At 40.5% G+C, this 20,952-nt stretch overlaps 1 protein-coding gene across 1 annotated transcript; it reads right to left on the bottom strand.

The window, feature by feature from the left end:
- Positions 1–6,379: 6,379 nt before the first annotated feature.
- Positions 6,380–11,185, bottom strand: LOC109422330 (proton-coupled amino acid transporter-like protein CG1139). The gene is made up of 9 exons (XM_062860274.1): positions 10,987–11,185; positions 10,822–10,887; positions 10,618–10,723; positions 10,508–10,558; positions 10,141–10,291; positions 9,955–10,076; positions 7,131–7,457; positions 6,859–7,071; positions 6,380–6,799 (listed from the first exon to the last, which is right to left on the bottom strand). Exons 3-9 carry the CDS (start codon positions 10,659–10,661, stop codon positions 6,388–6,390), a joined length of 1,320 nt encoding a protein of 439 aa, XP_062716258.1. The 5' UTR covers positions 10,662–10,723; positions 10,822–10,887; positions 10,987–11,185; the 3' UTR covers positions 6,380–6,387.
- Positions 11,186–20,952: the final 9,767 nt, after the last annotated feature.

Raw genomic sequence — 20,952 nt, 5'->3', positions numbered from 1 at the left:
CATACATCTACAGTTCGTAACCGGCAAGGAAAATGTAGTGGCAGATGCGTTGTCTAGGGCTCCCAGCTTATCTCCAGTCGATTCAGAGCAGACCTGTAAAATGAGTATCTACCGTGTCTTCGGCGAAATAGAAGATATCAATCTTTGCAGCTACCTAAGTATCAGCGATGAGAGGATCAACGAGATCATCGAAAGGACCGCAGAGGACAACGTGCTGCAAACAGTATTGCTGTACATTCGGCAAGGATGGCCCGATCGAATTGAGCGGGTTCCAATGGAGGTCAAGCCCTTCTACAAGTATCGAGATGAACTTTCTACCCAAGATGGCTTAGTTTTTCGAGCTGATAGAATCGTTATCCCATTCTCCCTCCACCGTTCCATGGCAGACAGGCTGCATGTGGGTCACACAGGTATCGAGTCTACCTTGAAGTTAGCCAGAGAAAATGTGTTTTGGCCCGGGATGAACAACCAAATCAAACACCTAATACAAGAGTGCTCTGTCTGTGCTAAGTTTGCATCCTCCCAACTCCACCCTCCAATGAAATCACATGCCGTTCCCATCTACCCTTTTCAACTAGTGTCGATGGATGTTTTCTTTATGCTGTATAAAGGAAAGCAAAGAAAATTCTTGATAATGGTAGACCACTATTCAGATTATTTTGAGGTGGACTTGTTGAATGATATGACACCCTCTTCGGTCATAGAAGTGTGTAAACGCCATTTTTCCTGTCATGGCACCCCTCAACTTGTGGTCACAGACAATGGATCGAACTTTGTCAACGAGCAAATGAAAATTTTTGCGAAGTCCTGGGGATTCAAACACTCGACATCTGCTCCGTACCACCAACAATCGAATGGGAAAGCAGAGGCTGCAGTCAAAATTGCGAAAGATCTTCTACAAAAATCTCAGGAGTCCGGTCAAGATTTTTGGTACATGCTGCAACACTGGAGGAACACTCCTAATAAAATCGGCAGCTCTCCAGCGTCTAGATTGCTTTCCCGCAGCATAAGGTGTGGCATTCCAATACCCGCGACAAATTTGATTCCAAAGGTAGTACAATCAGTACCGGAGTCGATACTCCGTAATCGACGCAAGATTAAGTACCAATACGATAAACGATCACGGGAACTTCCGCAAATAGAAATAGGATCGCCTGTGTACGTCCAACTCCGTCCTGATACATCCAAGCTGTGGACACCTGGGGTTGTCTGTGATCGGTTGAGTGATAGATCGTACTTGATTGGCGTAGAGGGTACTAAGTATCGCCGAGATGCAGTGCACGTCAAACCTCGTAAAGAATCTACAGCCCCATTGATTAGTGAACAACCTATTCCAAACGGTTATCCTGATCGTCGTCCAGAAGCCAATATGCAACCCACTGTTCACGCAGCTTCTCAAGAATGTCACCAACCAACTGTGCCTTTGGTTATACCCAATCAGGAAGCAGCCGAGTTTATTCCGCCAACATCTGTGGAGTTGCCGACGCTGACAGAACCGCGGCTTCGTGATCCAGTAGATCCCGACCCTCCAGTGAAGAGAACAGAAAAATCTAAAACACCAATAACTAGCACGGACCGTCCGAAGAGAGAATCCCGTCTGCCAAGCAGGTTCAAAGACTATGTATTGTTCAAGTGACTTTTCGTTAAAGAAAGGGAAGATGTTGTATTCATGGAATTGTTAGACCCCTCGATCATGCATACGCCAACCTATATTGTTTCGATCTCTATAATTCAGTGTATACCCGAGCACGTATCTGAACGGACTGGAAATAAAAGGAACTCATTACTATCAGTTTAATTACGTTCACAGTCAATCTTAATCCGAACATCCGCGCGTAAAACACGTATATCGAAGTTTTCTTTTATCACGATTTCCCCCACGTAAAAGTATTCCGGCTATTTTGGGTTTGAGTGTCCACCCAAGGCCAACAAGTATTTCACCAACAGTATTTCAGCGTTTTATTAATGATATCTTTCGAGAGCTTATAGAGAGAAAAATTGTAATTATTTACATTGATGATTTGCTTATTCTTGCGAAAGATGAAAAGGAGGCTTTGGAGAGATTAAAAATGGTTTTAGAGATAGCGGCGAAACATGGTTTGAAAATAAAATGGAAGAAATGTCAACTACTAAAGACAAAAATTGAACATTTGGGGCATGTAATTGATAATGGTGTGATTCGCCCAACTCCAGATAAAACGTTAGCTGTGTATAATTTTCGAGAACCCACAAATTTCAAGGAGATTCAACAATTTTTGGGGCTAACTGGCTATTTTCGGAAGTTTGTAGAAGGATATTCAATTATTGCCAAACCACTTACCGATTTATTACGAAAAGAAATGGTATTTTCATTTGGTCCAAAGGAAAGAGATGCCGTAAAAAAGCTCAAAGATGCGTTATGTAATGAGCCTACGTTGAAACTGTATAGTCCATATGCACAAACAGAGTTACACACAAATGCTTGTAAAATAGGATACGGAGCTATTTTACTTCAAAAGTCTTCTAGCGAAAACAATTTTCATCCAATTTATTAGGCCGATGCAAATATTTAATTTGTTTTATGTCACCCCCCCCTTCAAAAATCCCAAAATACTGAAGGGGCGAAAAAAAAAACATGGCGTCTCATGACTCCATTTTCAATAGACAATTTTTTTAACAAGCAGCTATTTTTCAATAGTTGAAAAATATTTTTTCAATAGTTGGTAAAAATTCAAATTTTTCAATAGTTTTTTTTTGTTTGTTCCTTATTTATTTTTGTCCCCCCCCTCGTACCTGATGAGAGGTTTAAGACATAAAAGAAAAATAATATTTGCATCGGCCTTATTATAGTAAAAAAACGTCCTCTGCTGAATCAAAATATCCTAGTTATGAGTTAGAAGTCCTTGCAATAGTATCTGCACTGAAAAAAATTAGAGTTTACTTACTTGGTGTTCCTTTTTTTATTGTTACGGATTGTGCTGCATTTAAAATGACAATGGAAAAACGAGATATTTCTCCAAGAATTGCAGGGTGGGCACTTTTGTTAGAAGAATATGAGTACACATTCATTAGAACATCGTCCTGGAGAGCGCATGAAACACGTTGATGCACTTAGTCGTAATCCGGTTGTGTTACTATTACAAAGCAATTTTATAGAGCAAATCAAAGCTTGTCAAAAGAGAGATGAAAAACTTGCTGCAATAATTCAAGCTCTGGCAGTAGGCAATTATAGCGATTATTTTTTGGATCATGGATTTTTGTATAAAAGTCATGCAGGAGGAAAGCTTTTAGTTGTACCGAGATTAATGCAAAACGCTGTTATTCGACAGATTCATGAGCAAGGACACTTTTCAACAAGAAAAATGAGCGAGCTTATTATGAGAGAATACTGGATTGATAACTTGTCAGCCAAATTAGATAGGTTCGTGAAAAGTTGTGTTTCCTGTATTTTAGCAAGCCGCAAAGCAGGAAAAAAGGAAGGGTTTTTGTATCCAATTCCCAAAGATGGCATTCCACTTACAACTTATCATATCGATCATTTGGGTCCTTTAACTGCGTCGAACAAACAATATCGCTACATATTCACTGTCATAGATGCTTTTAGTAAATTTGTATGGATTTACCCAGTAAAATCAACAGCAGATGAAGTCTTGAAGAAACTCGATTTACAAAAGAGTGTTTTTGGTAGTCCAAAGAGAATTATATCTGACAGAGGTGTAGCTTTTACTTCAACGGTTTTTGAATCGTATTGTGAAACAGAAGGAATTGAGCATTTACTAATAACAACGGGAGTACCCCGTGGCAACGGCCAGGTAGAAAGAATTCATGGTGTGATAGTTCCAGCGTTGGTAAAACTTGCCATTGATAATCCAGAATCTTGGTATAAGTATGTAGGCGATTTGCAAAGATTTTTGAACAACACTTTACAGAGAAGTATTGGCAGGACTCCTTTTGAATTGTTATTTGGCACGAAAATGAAGACACGTGAGGATGTGAAACTAGCAGAAGCGGTAGAGCAAGAATGGATAAACCTTTTCGAAGAATCGAGAGATGAGATTAGAGAAGAAGCGAGAAAAAATATTCAGCAAGCACAAAAGAAGATGAAAAAAACAATTTGATCAAACTAGGAAAGAATCAAATGATTACGATATTGGAGATTTAGTAGCAATTAATCGAACTCAATTTGGAACACATCTTAAAATAGCAAAGAAGTTTTTAGGACCATACCGTGTGATTAAGAAGAAGAGAAATGATCGTTATGATGTAGAGAAAGTAGGTAACCATGAAGGACCCAATCGTACATCCACTTGTGCCGAGTTCATGAAGAGATTCATTCCCTTAGACGAAGATAGCGATGATGAAATAAATGAGGGTAGCGATAGTGAAGACGTCATTCGGGTCGAATGACGGTCAGGATGGCCGATTGTTAGAATTATTATAAGGCAACTGATTATTTTGTGAACCATTGTCACTTCAGCCAGCTTGCCTTCTCCAATGTACGGGAAGAAGAGCTATATAAGGGAACCTAAGAAAGTGCACGGGGAGTTCTTACATTGGAGAAGGCAAAGGAAGTATCCTATTGCGAGAGTGCGCGAGAATTGTTATCGTTGTGAATAAATGGTTGAAAGTATTCGAAGTGTTTCAAGTGTGCAAGAGATCCGAACGTCTTCCCAAACTTGGTTGGATAAGCCAACATTTATATATTATATTTATATTTTCACACATGTCGCCGCTATGTAGAATTGAACTGGATCCTCCTGCGTGATAGCCTGCCGACTTACCACTGCGCTGCTGAAGACACTTGACAAAGTCAAGTTAACTTCACTACTGTATCAATGTGCAAAACTAGCTGCCGACATAAAATCGATTCAAGTCAGACTTTACCTGCTGTTCACCCAATCGCAACTGTAGTACTAGGGTTCTCATGCAGCGACTATCGGTTCGAATCCGATGGGCGGCTATTTTTTTTTGCTCAAGCCCAATATTCCTCCTCTCCTCTCCTCTCTCTCTCCTCTTGTTGGCGTAACGTCCTCACTGGGACAAAGCCTGCTTCTCAGCTTAGTGTTCAATGAGCACTTCCACAGTTTTTAACTGAGAGCTTCCTCTGCCAATGACCATTTTGCATGTGTATATCGTGTGGCAGGCACGAAGATACTCTATGCCCAAGGAAGTCAAGGAAATTTCCTTTACGAAAAGATCCTGGACCGACCGGGAATCGAACCCGTCACCCTCAGCATGGTCATGCTGAATACCCGTGCGTTTACCGCCTCGGCTATATGGGCCCAATATTCATTGATTTGATAAATTCATATTTGTCTTTTATTCGTGTATGCCTAAACTGTTGTTTTCTGTGAAAGAAATAGACGACCTTACAGTTGAGGTCGAAATACGTATCTGTCAAAGGATGCAAATTCTTAGTGGAATTCAAAGGAACAGTACTTAACGCGATTTTCTTTTTTTATTTTAATAAATTTAATCTTCATTGAAATACAATGCTACTGAACTGAATTTTTATAAACTTGAAAGTTCCGACAAAGTTCCGAATAGCATCTTAAGCAGCTTTAAAGTTCCGCGAAGTTCAGATAAAGTTCCAAATGGAACTTTCTGGCTGCTTAAGAGGCTAACAATGAGCCTTGCCGGAACTTGTGACCGAAGTTCCAGCAAGGCTCATCGTTAGCCTCTTAAGCAGCCAGAAAGTTCCATTTGGATCTTTATCTGGACTTCGCGAAACTTGAAAGTGCATTTTGTCATGGGAAGCGGAACTTTTGGTTACTTGGGATGACGTTGATTACTTTGAAGTCCAAGAATCGGTCCTTGATCTCAACCTGCACACCACCTGCAGAGCTACGATGCCGAACCCGCGATCCTCCAGTAGATCGGCGAGTATGCGGGTGCTTATAATGGAGTTAAGAGATCGGCAGCTCCACATACCGAGGTTCCAATCGCAAGTCCATTTTAATCGTTGGGGTCGCATTTTGATGTTTGTCTCTGTTCGTATTATCCAGATGCTGATTTTACGTAGCAATATTTTTTTACTGCTGTCTCGCAGGGCTGGGCACCAAACCTCTATTTTGCGGAGCACCATAGTACAAAGTTGAGCTAAGAGTTTTTCCGTGTCAGCCGGGTTCCTAACATGTGTAACAGATCATGGTATTGTATTGAAGATATGAGCACTACCTACTATTTGGGTGAAGGACCCTATCAGTTCTATCTATAACGGATATAAACTAGAGGGCTCCAATAACACTCCTCAAAGCAGGAAGAAGTGTTTACAAATTTGAAGGGAGCAGGCGACAAGCGTGCAAAGCAGCGGCACTATCGTCTCAAGATCGCACATACTTCTGGGTTATGATTTTAATATCAATTAGCATTTAATAATAAATAATTGAAAAAACTGTAGTAACAATTTCATTCATATATTGCAACAATATCCATCAAACTAAAGTACGTTCCTACGGCGAGGATAAACAATCCAAACGTTCCAAGGACAATATTCTTCAGCAACCGCCACTTCATACATCCGTATCCCGCAGGCCATCGATACACCGTATCCAGCACGATCGGAGTCAGCAGTGCCAACGTGGCCGACCCAATGGATCCCACGAATCCGATGAACGGCTCCAACTGCGGTACGGTCAAGGCAAGACCCATCATGGCAACTACGATCCCCAAACGAATACCGATCTGCGCTAGATTGTGTCGCCTTTCGGGTATTCTATGGCTGATCTTCTTCCACAAGATCTCCATCGGAACGTAGTAGTAGAGTCCCAGCGTCAGAAGAATGGCCACCGCTGCTAGAATTTGTGTCGATTTGGCCAACCTGGAAAAATACAGTTCTAAATCGAGCTTCTGCGGTTCTTAGGGATAGTTGTTATTTACAGCTCCTCATTTGGTAAATTCAGCGTAACGGATCCTTTAGTTATCTCTCCGTATGTAGCATATCCGAAGAATCCTACTATGTTGTACATAATGGTTATGAAACAGATGGCGAAGTTGACAACCCCAAAAGTTTGCAGGAAATGCTGGGGTTGCTTCATTTTGTTCTCCACCGGAAGTACTATGCCGATTCCCTCAATGGCGTAGACTGCTGTGCTGTGAACGAAATCTTAGTTGTGATTAGAATTTTTAAACTTGTCTGGGCAAGAGTATACCCAAAAAACGACGGCAGGTTGCTCAACTCGGGCCAGAGTTTCCGATTCGATAGTGCAAGCGGTTCCTTGAAGATGTAATACAGCGTGATGATGAAGACCACGATGATGGACGAGTTGGCAAGCAGGGAAAATGGCACCAAGTATTTCAGCTCGCGAACTTGAGTTATGAAGGCAACCACACACGTTGTCAGCAGGATATATATCCGAACGCTCCAATCGATTTTCAGCTCGTAGTTGATCACGTCCCGGAGCGTTGTCGATATGAACACGAGGTATACGCAAACGGAGAAGTAGCTGATCACGAGCAGCATGTAGTCTATGTAAGCTCTGGAAAGAGATGATTTATCTTGGAGTGTGTATTGAGTTCACATATGTAGCAAATAATAATTATACCCAGAAAGGCCACTAGGGTGGCTTAAAGTGCTTAAATACCATTTTTTTCAAAAATGGGCCCACTGCTGTTTCACTCTACATGACGTCATGATACTCTCGTTCAATTTCAACCCAATTTGGCACAAATGTCCCAAATGGAGGATAACGTGCCTCTGGAGCCGGCCTTCTGATACCTGATGATTCCCTGATGAATATTTTTTCGCAATCCCCACTTCGTCACCACTACCACGGCGGATCAACGTTCTCAGCAGCAACCATTTATTTGGTCTTTGTAGTGTTAAGGACGAACGTCTTAGAATCCCGCTTCAACAGTGCATCAGAACCTCAAACGCACAAATCTCAAGAAGCAAGCTTCGAATAACAGTGCATTTTATTATTCTCTTCTTGCTCACTTGTAATAAGCTTAAAATAAGAAGATCAGGTACGCTGGTTTTGTTTACAAAGAGATTTGTGCGCTCAAAATCGTGAGTAGGTGCCAAAGCCGGCCATTGTGGCGGCCATTTTAGGATCCTAACAAGTCTATCCTTAATGGTAAATCCATTCTTCGCAGTCTCCCCTTAAAAGGTACGAACAACAGTCGATCGCGATGATGTCGATATCGTCCGCGAAGCCCAGAAGCATATACGACCACGTGACAGTGGTTCCGCTCTTCTGCACACCAGCTTACCTTACCGCTCCTTCCAGTGCTATGTTAAACACTAAGTTCTAAACAGCATCGTCCTACTTCAGTCCGTTTAAGGTTACGAACGATGATGCAATTTGCATCCGCAACCCGTACAATCGATTTCGATCCGTCAAGCGCCTTTCAAATAAGTTTAATCAGCTTCGCCAGAAAACCATGTTCGATCATAATGAGTCTGAACTCGTTTCTATTCACTGAATCATACGCAGCCTTGAAATCAATAAACAGATGATGAGTCTGCAAGTTGTACCTCCTCTCGAAATTTACCGAGAATCTGCCGCAGGGTTAACATCTGATCCGTCGATGATTCGCTTTTCCAGTAGCCTTGTCGTCCTTCCCAGCAGCCTTGTTGTTTTTCAGTTCTCTAATGGCTGTCTAGATCTCATCTAGCGTTAGAGGTTCAACAGTCTGTTCGTCGTCTTCGATTCGAATTCTGTATATAGATCTTCCATTCCCACCGTTCAAAGATACCTCGTAGTGCTCTCTCCTCCTGGTAGCCACCATTGTTTTATCTGTCAGCAAGTTTCCATCATGATCGTTACACATGACGAAAGAAAGCGCTGTTTTTTCTCCACACGCCAATGACGGTTTCTTGTAACCTCCGCATATCATTCTGTTCCTGTTCCATACTCTTTTGCGCCTGAGCAATCACATTTTCCTCATACTCTTTTTTCTTGTGGTGGTGGATTCGTATTTCACCTACTCTTGCTTCCCTATACCGCTTCCGGCAGCATTCTTCTTGTCCGTTAGCCTCTGGCATTCCTCATTAAACCACCCGTTCCTAGGTCGTCTTTGGGCAGCGCTGATGAACTCATCACTCCACGGATAGACTCCCACAGAGTGTTGAGATTATCGCTCTCGTTGATCTCACTTATCCGCTCGTTCAGCTGTTGAAACGCTAGATGTTGAAACGCATCGTTCACCGGTTTCTAAAGTCTGACAAGTTGATAACCGAACTTCTTACAAACTACGAGATAGTGATCTGAGACGATGTTGGGACCCCTAACAGTTCTAACATCAATGACGTCCGTCATCTACCAGCACATGGTCGATTTGGTTGTAAACTTCGCTGTTTGCAGGTGTCTCCAGGTGTGCTTGCGGATATCCTTGCGCACAAAGTAGGTGCTAGTAATGAGGTAATGGCCATTTTCGTGGCAGTAGAAAAGTTGGCTAATCTCAGGCCGTAGTCATAAGTGACGGAGTGAAGGCTCTTCGCACTAAAGTGTCCCGAGTATTCCAAAGTGGCGAATCCTTGTCGTTTTGACAGGTCTGCCTCGATTTGAATGTGGTCTTTGGCAAAGTTATAGCTGATAGAGTAGCCTAGGAGAATCGAGGGTCAACTAACACTCTAGGGCACTTGGAGAAATGCCATGGTCAATAGAATGAAAAACGTCGTTTTCCTTTAGTAATTCTCATACAAACTTTGAAGGGCTTGTGCACTCTCAATTTTCCACCAAATCAGCTCAGTTTTTGGGAGAAGACTTAGAATCTGATTACGAATCGAATAAGCGGTGTGGAGCAAAAACGATTTTTTGAACCACGCTAGTTTATACACATGCAAAAAGATCATTAGCAGAGGAATTCTTTTCAGTTAACAACTGTGGAAGTGCTCATACCAGAGAATAACGGTTAACACACATAACCGTTAAAGTAAGATAAAAAAAATCCCTCAACTAAGAAATATTATCAATCACCCAAATGTGGCTTACGAATTCCTCGTTAGCTTGCGATGCAGAAACAAACCATTACTTGGCAAATCCGGCAAATTTCCTTATTCCATGAGGTCCGTTGGCGAACACATTTTCAGCCGTTTCGGCAAAGCCCAGCACGGGTATTCTGCTACGTCTGCACGCCTTCTGGGAGGTACCAACCTGCGAAGACATAATTGGCGTTAGTATTCCGGATTATTGTGAGTAATAACTATAGACACCTTACCAGCAGATGAACGCAATGTGTATAGATGAGTGCTACTAGTACGGTTCCCAGGATACCAAACACGAGACCACCGGTTTTAAAGGCAAAAGGCATTGCCAGTATACCAGTTCCTAGCGAACCTTTCACCATGTGGATGAGCGTCCCGATGGATCTAAATCAAATGTTTCCTATGAAAATTCAGTTACATCCGCAATAATTTCAAATCACAGACAATCAGGCGCAAAATTACGACTAAAGGTAAACAGCAACGCAGCTGGCTGGAGATGTCAAATTAACTAGCTTGCATAGGTTCCATGAATCCAACGCAACGGTTAGAATTTCTCTGAGAAAAACACCACGTTTCATAATCTGATGTTATGATACTTACGAATTGGCTTTTCGGATTTGGCGCCTTTCGAATGGATTGTACTCATCATCACTGAAAAAGTTGAAAATTAATAACTTATAGGCTAATTTAGTAAATATATTTTAAATTACTTTTTGGCAGTTTCAAAACTGCTGCGGTTTTGTGTGGAAGCCATGTCAATGCAACTAGATCACCTAAGCAAGTTTTGCTATTTCCAGGGAAACACCACATAAAGGCCTATGAATTGTATGAATGAATTGTTCTATTATTCCTATCCGCAAACGATTGTAATCAAAATCAAACACCTTCACGAATCAATTAGGCAGCTTACTTACCTAACACGAGTGAGTACACGACATAGAAAGCACCGAACCAAGTACTACTGAAAACCTTGTGGATTTCTACGGAATCATTACGCAAGATTACAATAATATATATGATTTTGAAAACAAGTGAAACTTGAATAAGTAGATCACTATTTTCTACTGATTTTGTATTACCACAACTATAACTCTAACACTTGATGAAGCACTGATCACACCGCGCCAAACTTGGATGCTGTGGCACTATCGATTCGACAATCTAAAGGCTACTATTACTACCGCCAGACTCAGACACGCTGGTTCGTGGAGTTATCACAATAAACCACTCCATTATCTCACGAGAGATAAGTAACCATTACGACCATCCCAATCAGATGGTCATTCAACACGAATGATGGGCCGTTACTGCTTGTAGGTAATTGTAGTTGTAGATGTATTAATATGTGGGACGATGTAAGAACTCAGTGAAATGAAATTTGCACACTTTCAAGGTATGTAAGGAGTGTATCGTAAAGTAGTTGAAAATGTTTACAATAGCCTCAAAAATAGTTTAATACAAATTTTAAGTAATTTTATTTTTTGAGATACTGTATATCCTTGGAAAAAGAAATGCCTTTCATGATTTTCTATAAATGTTCTTTTGACTGGGCTTTTAACCTAGATTACTGAACGCATATTTTTAAATTTTTGCACACCTTCTAAAAAATTCAAATTGCGAAAAAAGTTCGATAATGTGTGAAAATTGTTAACTTTTTTGTGCAAATATAATAAGCTCCAGAATCCTCATGATATAGGCAAATTATTTTTTTCAAGAAAAATCTCCACTGCATTTAAGCGCAATTCTTAAAAATGAAAAAAGGCCATTTTTGAGGAACCCCTTTTTTGTATGCTCCTCCAAATCATGTTTACGCAAATAAAAAATACATAAAATGAAAAATTCGCATTTTTTAAAATAGGGTATGTTTTTTAATTAATGACGAGTAAGTTAGAGCAAAACATAGAATTTTATAACCTTTTAAGATATTAAATGCAGAACTTCAAAGTTTGACCAAAAAATAGACGTTTTTTGGAGTGGACCATTTTGTAGATATAGGAGATTTTTCTCTCGAAAATATGAATTTTGAAAGTCGGTGTTGAATGATATGTTATGTGTACATAACTGTTAACAAGCATCAATATTTTCCAGATTTTTTATCGTACAAATTTTATTCGCAACAAATTTTTGAAATGTTTGAAAATCTTAACAAAATTGCATTTTGTGCAGATTTTTATTTTGTGAGGTGTATTCATTTAACCATATTTTCAATAATACTAAACATTTTCCAATTTTTTTCAAGCTATTTTAAACTTAACTATATTGTGAAGATTTCATAGAAGAACCGAAATGAAAAGACCAACTCAGCTTCGAGATAGAGCATCCTGAACATTTTCAACTACTTTCCGATACACTCCTTATTGTTGCGCGCTCTCGTGTGGATTTTTGCTTAGCTATTAGGTAGGTTGTGAACCCTCTCGGTCTTTGGATACAGGGCGCTAACGATATTTTTTTCATTACATCATATCATATCTGTTGTTGTCGCTGGGAGCACTGCCAACGATCCGAGATGTAGCCCCATAGAATCAGAACAATAGCTGATATGGAAAACACCTGCCAAAGTATAAAGTTAGAACTAAGAGAGGAAGAAGCTAGTGCAAGTTTCCTAAATTTACTATTCTACTTATATCTAATTGAATTTGTTATTCTACCTAAAGATACTATACGATTACGTGACACAATCTTTAAAACTAGTGAACTCTTAGAACTACCTAATGAAAATTGAGTTATTTACAGTGTGCAGAAGATTAGATTAAATGTAGCGTCGGAAGAACAGAGTCCAGTGGTACTGCACAATAACACCTAAAGTGTAAGAAACATGAATTCCTAATATGATAAACAAACATTCATTAATAAATCGCTTTTTGCAGTTTAACCGTTATGTGTCCGACAAACTTTTTGCTTTTTTCTACACCGTGCTTTTTATATGGGCGCTGGGTACCCGGGTACCCTGTCGGCCACATAAGGGTTAAAGCTGCACGAAATCGTCAACTTCAAGCGTTCTAATGTGCTGCTCACAACTCGGTGTTTCGATGCCTTTCTGGGTCTGTTCCGTGCCAACATCTGTCATGTTTTAAAATTTGGTAATTTCACAATAAATGTAAATCGAACACGTGAATCTTATTCACTATTTCCTACGCTTTCTACATCTAATACTAAGCAGGAAAAAATGCTACCCATGCTATCGTTTCCAACATCCATTATTATAGTGGAAAACAGACGAATATAGAAGCCACCGCCCAAGTGGCGCGATTCCCTATGTGTTGAAAAAAGTGTCGAATAAATATTTCAAACAGCGAAAACAGCACTTTTGTTCATCATATTTTTGTTAATTGAACTATACTAATCGAACAAAAGTTTAAAGAAAGTTGTTTCGATATTTCCATCAATAGCCTTACTTACCTTACCGATCAGGCTAAGGCCGGGGTGGCCTCTGCTGTACATAGTAGCCGTCTCCATTCCACTCGGTCCATGGCTGTTTGTCTCCAGTTCCGTATTCTGCGTAGGGTCCGCAGATCGTCCTCCACTTGGTCGACCCACCTAGCTCGCTGCGCTCCACGTCTTCTTGTACCGGTCGGATGACTCTCGAGCACCATTTTAGTCGGGTTGCTATCCGACATCCTGATGACGTGACCCGCCCACCGTGGTCTCCCGATTTTCGCGGTATGGACGATGGTTGGTTCTTTCAGCAGTTGATGCAGCTCGTGGTTCATTCGCCTTTTCCAAGTCCCGTCATCCATCTGCGCTCCGCCGTAGATGGTACGCAACACCTTCCGTTCGAAAACTCCAAGGGCACGTGAGGTCCATGTTTCGTGCCCATAGAGGACGACCGGTCTAATCAGCGTTTTGTAGATAGTTAACTTCGTGTTACTGCAAAACGGTGAGTCGATAAGGAGAGCGTCCAACATAGCTCTGGTCCTCACAAGTTCCTACCTCATGCTTCCACGGGTCAAACGATGACAAAGACCGCCAGCTAAGAGTTGTGTGCTTAGCTGGTAGTGTAACCTGGGCACTGTTGTCCTTCTGACTTCAGCTAGATTGAGGAGGTACGACCCGAGCGTCTGTTCACCAAGGAGGTGCGGCTCAAACAGCGTCTGTTCTGGCATCCAGCGGCTGAATAAGAAACGCTGCACCACGCCTAGCTAGATCCAAGGTGGTAGCCCCATCAGCGTGGTCGTCCCAGTGTTGGTTGGGACGTTAAACAGAACTGGCACGATGGCCCTCCGGCGAGACAGGAGTGTTGGCGTAGGCCCAATAAGCTACCCGTAAAAATCCCCATTGCGAATAACATAGGAGAAAATACGACTCGATACAATCGGTAAAGCATGACCATGCTGAGGGTGGCGGGTTCGATTCCCGGTCGGTCCAGGATCTTTTCGTAAAGGAAATTTCATTGACTTCCTTGGGCATAGAGTATTTTCGTGCCTGCCACACGATATACAGGGTGCGGCAGGAAAAAATGCGAAAAGTTCAAGGCACTATTACACGCTAAATATGGGATATATATGACTATTTTTTTATGACAGTGTATCAGTCAATGTCTATATTCTAGCACTGAAAAATAAAAATGAACATATTTGATGTTTAACATGTGATAATGTAAGCCCAATAAGCGGGTATCAATAAACTGCGCGCCCAATGGTCATCAAACAAAATGACTATAACAGTAACAAAATTAGCTTAAATTTGATGAACAACCAGACCACACTGATCCAGAGCCATGTAGTTTCACATACCAAATGAAATAAGTACATATATTTGATGATATTGTAGAGAAAATCAAAAATTTTGTTTCATCAGATGCGAAATTTAGCGACCTGTGCGATTTCCTGCGGTTTGAAAATTCTGGTTGTCTTCATCTTCAGGCGCCGCCCTGTAAAGCTTAGTGACCAAAATGGGAAATTTTTTAATTAACTTTTCAGAAAACTAGCCTATTATAGATCATGGAACTTTGAAACATAGATTGGTTAATGTCAAATGGACGAAAATGAGGTTTGAAGTTGAAAAACACTTTCGCCAAGGGGTCGGACAGCTCATTGATACTGGGATTAATATTGGTTGATATTTTTAATATTTATTAAAATCCATAATTTCATCAAAGTAGCTTTGGTTTTCTTTTCAATGAACACCTGTCATAAACCAGGATGTTGAAGACAACGAAAGTCAAACCGTAGACAAACATTGGCAAAGAATTGAAGTATTTGAAATCATATTTCATTTTTCTATTTGTAGTACATCACACACAATTTTTACAGTTTCAGGAGCTGACGATACAAAGACCCACACCAAAGAGGATCCTTTGCTGAAGACGAAATCAGCTCTACTTGATGTTCCTTGAGATAACAAATCAAATACCAAGATCTCTTACATATAATCTTTCAATAAAACCTAATTCCTTTAAGGCAGATTCCATGCAAATATGTTCAACAAGCGTATGTGTATCATGCTCGATTTCCACGTAGCTGAGGGAGGTTTGGTAAATCAAACTCTGGGGTATATATTATCATAAGAGATTATTTATTTAATTATGTACCGACACGTAGAAGGCTCTCAGAATCTACGTGTCTATAAAAGTAGTGAAGTATTTCAGGGGAAAATAATTACGAAATGAGAACCATAGAGCTTGGGAGGGTAAAATTTTAGCCAGGGTTTCGGTTTCTTTGATGATTTGTTATGTTTCGAAAACAGTATGTTATTGGTATGATTTGGGTATCGCTTCCGAGGCAGGATAGTTTCATATTCAGGCCGCTTGATGCCACAAACTAAGCTGGCAGTACCAGCATACATTAAGCAGCATCTATAAACAAACGGTTGTTCTAACAAAAACCCAGGCTAACATAAATTTTGAATATACCCTGTGCACAAGATGAAGCTGTATGGTAGCGAGGACCGAGGAGTACGGAAATGGCCAGCGGTTTTTTATGTACAACATCAGGCTGTTCACAAAATAAGATCTGTACTAACTTCTGTGGCATTCTTGTTTGACATGATAACAAACAAAAATAACCATCACGGCACACTTGATCATTTTTGTGATATTTGGATTAATATTTTTAATATTTTTTGATATTTCGATCCCAGATCAGGCTGTCCGACCCCTTGACTTTCGCATTTTTTCCTGCCGCATACTGTACGCATGCAAAATGGTCATTGGCAGAGGAAGCTCTCAGTTAATAACTGTGGAAATGCTCATAGAACACTAAGCTGAGATGCAGGCTTTGTCCCAATGAGGACGTTACGCCAAGAAGAGAGAGAGAGACAATCGGTAAAGACCCACGCGACGAAATAAGGACTACGATTGGAAACTTGGAACATGGAATTGCAAGTCACTAGGTTTCGCAGGATGGACAGGATCATTTACGACGAACTACATCCCCGCTACTTCGACATCGCAGGAACTTTGTTAGACTGGACAGAAAGTGTGGAAAAGCGGGCATCGAGCGGCTACCTTCTACCACAGACAAACAGACGTAACACTCTGATAATTCTCATCGTACACCGATTTAACGGTCTTTTTCAAAATTTGATAGCTGGCCAACTGCCCAACCGTGGCGCTCGCATAGTTTTTGTTCGAGTTTGACGTTTGCTCACTACCGCCACCTAGTTGGTGGTCGGCCAAACTTAGTCCTTTTAGCATTGGGCGAATATGTTTCCGTGACTATGATTTGAATCGAAAAATGTTCGAAGTGTTACGTCTGGTTGTCTGTGCTTCTACCAAAGCTGTGGCACCACCAATAAACTGGGAACAGGATTTAACCCTCTAATACCCAATCCCGCCTTTAGACGGGGTATAGTTTGAGCATTTTTGTAATTTTTGTTTTGTGGAAAATCATTTTTTTTATATTTTTGGCTGATATTTAGGACTGTTCTGTATTTCTCAAAATGGTTTTTGGTGTATTTTAAAGCGTATTTACATTTTTTAAAAATCATTGAAAAATTGATGTTTTAGTCACCTTTTAGAAGTCATTGTTTATTTTGTATTGAATCGCTACAATTAACATATTTTAAATTTTTCCCAAATCATTCTATCCTTGTTTAATAGTTTGAGGAAATCGAATACACTCTAAAATAATTTTCCTTAAAATTACACGGAAAATAAAATTTTCTGTGAAAAAAATTTAAAATAATAATATTTCAACAATAATCATAAAATCTCAAAATGTTTTCATCTCAAAAAATCCGTTTCCCAAATTGGCTTCCAGGAAAAATATAAAAGTGTAGGGATGTTCAAAAATAAAAATTAGAAAAATCAAAAACTGAAATTCACGAAATTGAGAATTAAAAAGAATCATCTTCCAAAACATGTTTAAATCGATTTTAGATGACGAAAAATGCTATTTAGATCAAAATCAAAAATTTGGGTATTAGAGGGTTAAAGTGTGGGGCAAGATGCGACAACGTGTGATCGGGTGGCAGCCGATCAACGCAAGGATGTGCATGTTGAGAGTTAAGGGCCGTTTCTTCAACTACAGCATCATCAACGTCCACTGTCCACACGAAGAGAAACCTGATGACGAGAAACAAGCGTTCTACGCGCAGTTAGAGCAACCATACGAAGGTTGCTCGCCGCGTGACGTGAAAATCGTTGTCAGCGACATGAACGCGCAGGTAGGAAGGGAGGAAATGTACAGACCGGTAATCGGGCGAAACAGCCTGCACGCCGTATCGAATGATAACGGCCAGCGATGCGTAAACTTTGCAGCCTCCCGTGGTATGGTAGTCCGAAGCACCTTCTTCCCCCGCAAAGATATCCCCAAAGCCACCTGGAGATCACCCGACCAACAAACAGGAAACCAAATCTAGCACGTTCTAATCGACGGTAATTTTTTTTCTCGGATATAACCAATGTCCGCACATACCGCAGTGCGAATATAGATTCGGATCACTACTTAGCAGCTGTATGCATGCGCTCAAAACTTTCGACAGTTATCACCACGCGTCGAAGTCGAACGCCGCGACTCAACATCGAGCAGCTGCGTAACGTGGAAGTGGCTCAAGACTACGCGCAGCAGTTAGCAGTGGCCCTGCCAACGGAAGAGCAGCTTGGCGCAGCTACACTTGAAGATGTCTGGAGGGACATCCGATCCGCCATAGGTAGTACCTCGGCTACAGCACTAGGCTTCGCGACTCCGAATCACACGACTGGTACGACGGCGAATGTAAACAGTTGAAAAACGAAAAGAATGCAGCATGGGCGAGAATGCTGCAACACCGTACAAGAGCGAACGAAGCACGTTACAGACAGGAGCGGAACAGGCAGAACTCAGTCTTCCGGATGAAGAAGTTACAGGGCTGTTACAAAAGTGTCGTTTTGGAAACCGCAAAATCCGCGCCAAGCCATTTGAAATCCGCGCCGAGGTCATCAAATCCGCGCCAACACAAAAATATATGATTTTGATGACTCAAACTCATAAAAAGCCTGAATTTTTCAACTATTTATGGTTTTTGTTGCACTCCAGATGAAGATCATTTCTAAAGTTAAAACCGATTTCAACTATTATTAATCCATGATCTAAAATGCAACTTCCACATCAACCAAGAGTATAAAATTGTTGCAAACAGGTTAGTTTTTTTTTAATAGGAATAAGGCCGGAACAAATCTCGTTTTCTTCTTTTGTCACAGTGCTCGTTGACTCGTCAAGGGGGAGGATGGTAAATAATAAATGTATTCGATGGAAAAATATCCAATCAATTAAGCAAAATCGGTAAACTCATCGGATTTATAAAGAAAATTTCTGGGAAACTCAAATTACACCTTAAATATTTTAAATTTCTTGAACATTTTATTTGTCCCCCCTCAAAATGTTGATTTTCGACCAAAATTTTCCGAGGGGGCGGTGACATAAGAGAAAATCGAAATTTGTGTCAGCCAAAAAAGTTTTGAATAAATAGTTCTTTGATTGCTGGTCAATCAGGGTGACTACTTTTTTACGAGAATGGAGTTTTCTGGTCCCTGAAACAGTTCCAGTTCCAGTGAGAAAGGAGCATTCTTGACGAATCTTTGAAATAATTATAACCAACATTATGGTAGAAAACGTGCAATAAAATCTGTAGTAAGTCCCAAAAGATCGTTCGAGAGAACTGCAAGAAAATTTTCGGATTTTTTGTGTAGATACAAATTGAGTAATTGATTCTAACATAATCTATCGATTAAATAAATCACCAATACCAATAGGAATAATATTAGAGGGAGATATTTCTGGAATAGGGAACATTTCATAAAAAATGTCAGGCAAATGTTCTTGCTTTTGAGCAAACGGTATGTAGAGAAGTATTAATTTATTAGAAACTTATGATAAGAGTTTCTGGCCACTCCACACTCTTGGAAATTCAGTAAAGATTTCAGCAAGAATGTCGTCCATAGGATACCAAAGCTTCAAGTTTCCAAGTTAAAAATATCCTCCAAAAATTCTACCAAGAAACCCTTTATTAACTGTGCTCGCTACTTCCCTCTCAACGAAAGCTCCGATTGGAAATCAAAGATAAATTTTACCCTGACAACAGAAGTTTACATATTTTTGGGATAATTCACTCTGGTTGAACAAAAATCGATTCGACAGAAGTTCTACAAGTAACACAGTCTACAAAACCAATGATTTTCTTTACGAGATTCTACCAATTTAATTACAAAATTCAATCAAATGTTTATCCAAATTTTCCAGTGACGTCTTTTTGCAAATTCCACAAAAAAAACCGATTTCAGAATCACCAAGATATTCTAGAAATTTTTGCAGAAATCTTGCCATGATTCAATGTTTTTCGAACCTCGGACATTTCTAAATAAGTCCCGTCCAAAAAAAATTTATAGGAAAATTTAGCCAAAATATGATGGTTAAGACAGAAATGATTTCAAGAGGTTGACTACGAAATTCAGAGGAGGAACTTCTCTGTTTTCAAAAATTGAGCGTTTAGTGCAGTGCAACTTATCTACCACTCCAAGCTAGTGACTACTAACATTATTTTTACTCAATCTCAAAATTAATACCTAACTCAAATTTGAAAATGTTCTTTATTTTTTCTGATTATGTTGAGCTCAATGTCTATATATTTCATGTAAGTGCATTGAAAAACCCTTTCCGCAAAAACCGCGCCGAAATTATCAAAACGCGCCAAATCCGCGCGAAACGCAAAAACCGCGAAAAACGCAAAATCCGCGCCACCTGTAACAGCCCTGAAGTTATGACGAACTTAATTCGACCGTAGAGTTCTGCGGAGCGGAGTCCAAAGTAAGCACGATTTCCTACCAAAATGCGCCTCTGAATTTCTCTGCTGGTGTCGTTGTCGGCGGTCACCAGTGAGCCCAACACATTTAAATTAAATCGCCGACCTCAGCAAACGGATTGCCGAGAATCCAACAGCCGGGAATCCGGTAATAATTTTTACTGAATCTCGGTAAAAGTTTTACCGAGATGTCGTTAAAACTTTGCCGAGATCTCGGTAATTCAACTTTATACCGAGATCTCGGCAAAGTTCACCCAGACTCGGTAATGGTTTACCGAAATCTCGGTAAAAAATTTACCGAGAATCAGTAAATATTTTACCGAGATATCAGCTGTTGGATTCTCGGTAAACCGTTTACCGAGATCAATTTCTGAATTTAAGTGTGAAGTACACGAATTCGTCAACCGCCTCGATTTCATCACCGTCGATATAAATTCTGGGTGGCGGGAGCGGTGATTCCTTCCTGGAGCCCTTTGCCATCATATACTTTGTCTTCTACACATTAATGACTAATCCGATTCTCCTGGCTTCACTCTTTAGTCGGATGTACGTTTCCGCCATCGACTCAAATTTACGAGCAATAATATCAATACCATCAGCGAAACCAAGCAGTTGAACGGACTTCGTGAAAATCGTACCACTCGTGTTTATTCCCGCTCTCCTTATTACACTCTCTAACGCAATGTTGAACAGCAAGCACGAAAGACCATCACCTTGCCGTAACCCTCTGCGAGATTCGAAGGGACTCGAGAGTGTCACTGATACTCGAACTACGCACATCACTCGATCCATCGTCGCCTTGATCAATCGTATCAGTTTATCCGGGA

The sequence above is a fragment of the Aedes albopictus genome, chromosome 3, assembly GCF_035046485.1.
Source record: "Aedes albopictus strain Foshan chromosome 3, AalbF5, whole genome shotgun sequence".
NCBI classification, from domain to species: Eukaryota; Metazoa; Arthropoda; class Insecta; order Diptera; family Culicidae; genus Aedes; species Aedes albopictus.
Note: the sequence above shows the minus strand (reverse complement) of the source record. Positions and strands in the feature narration are given on the sequence as shown.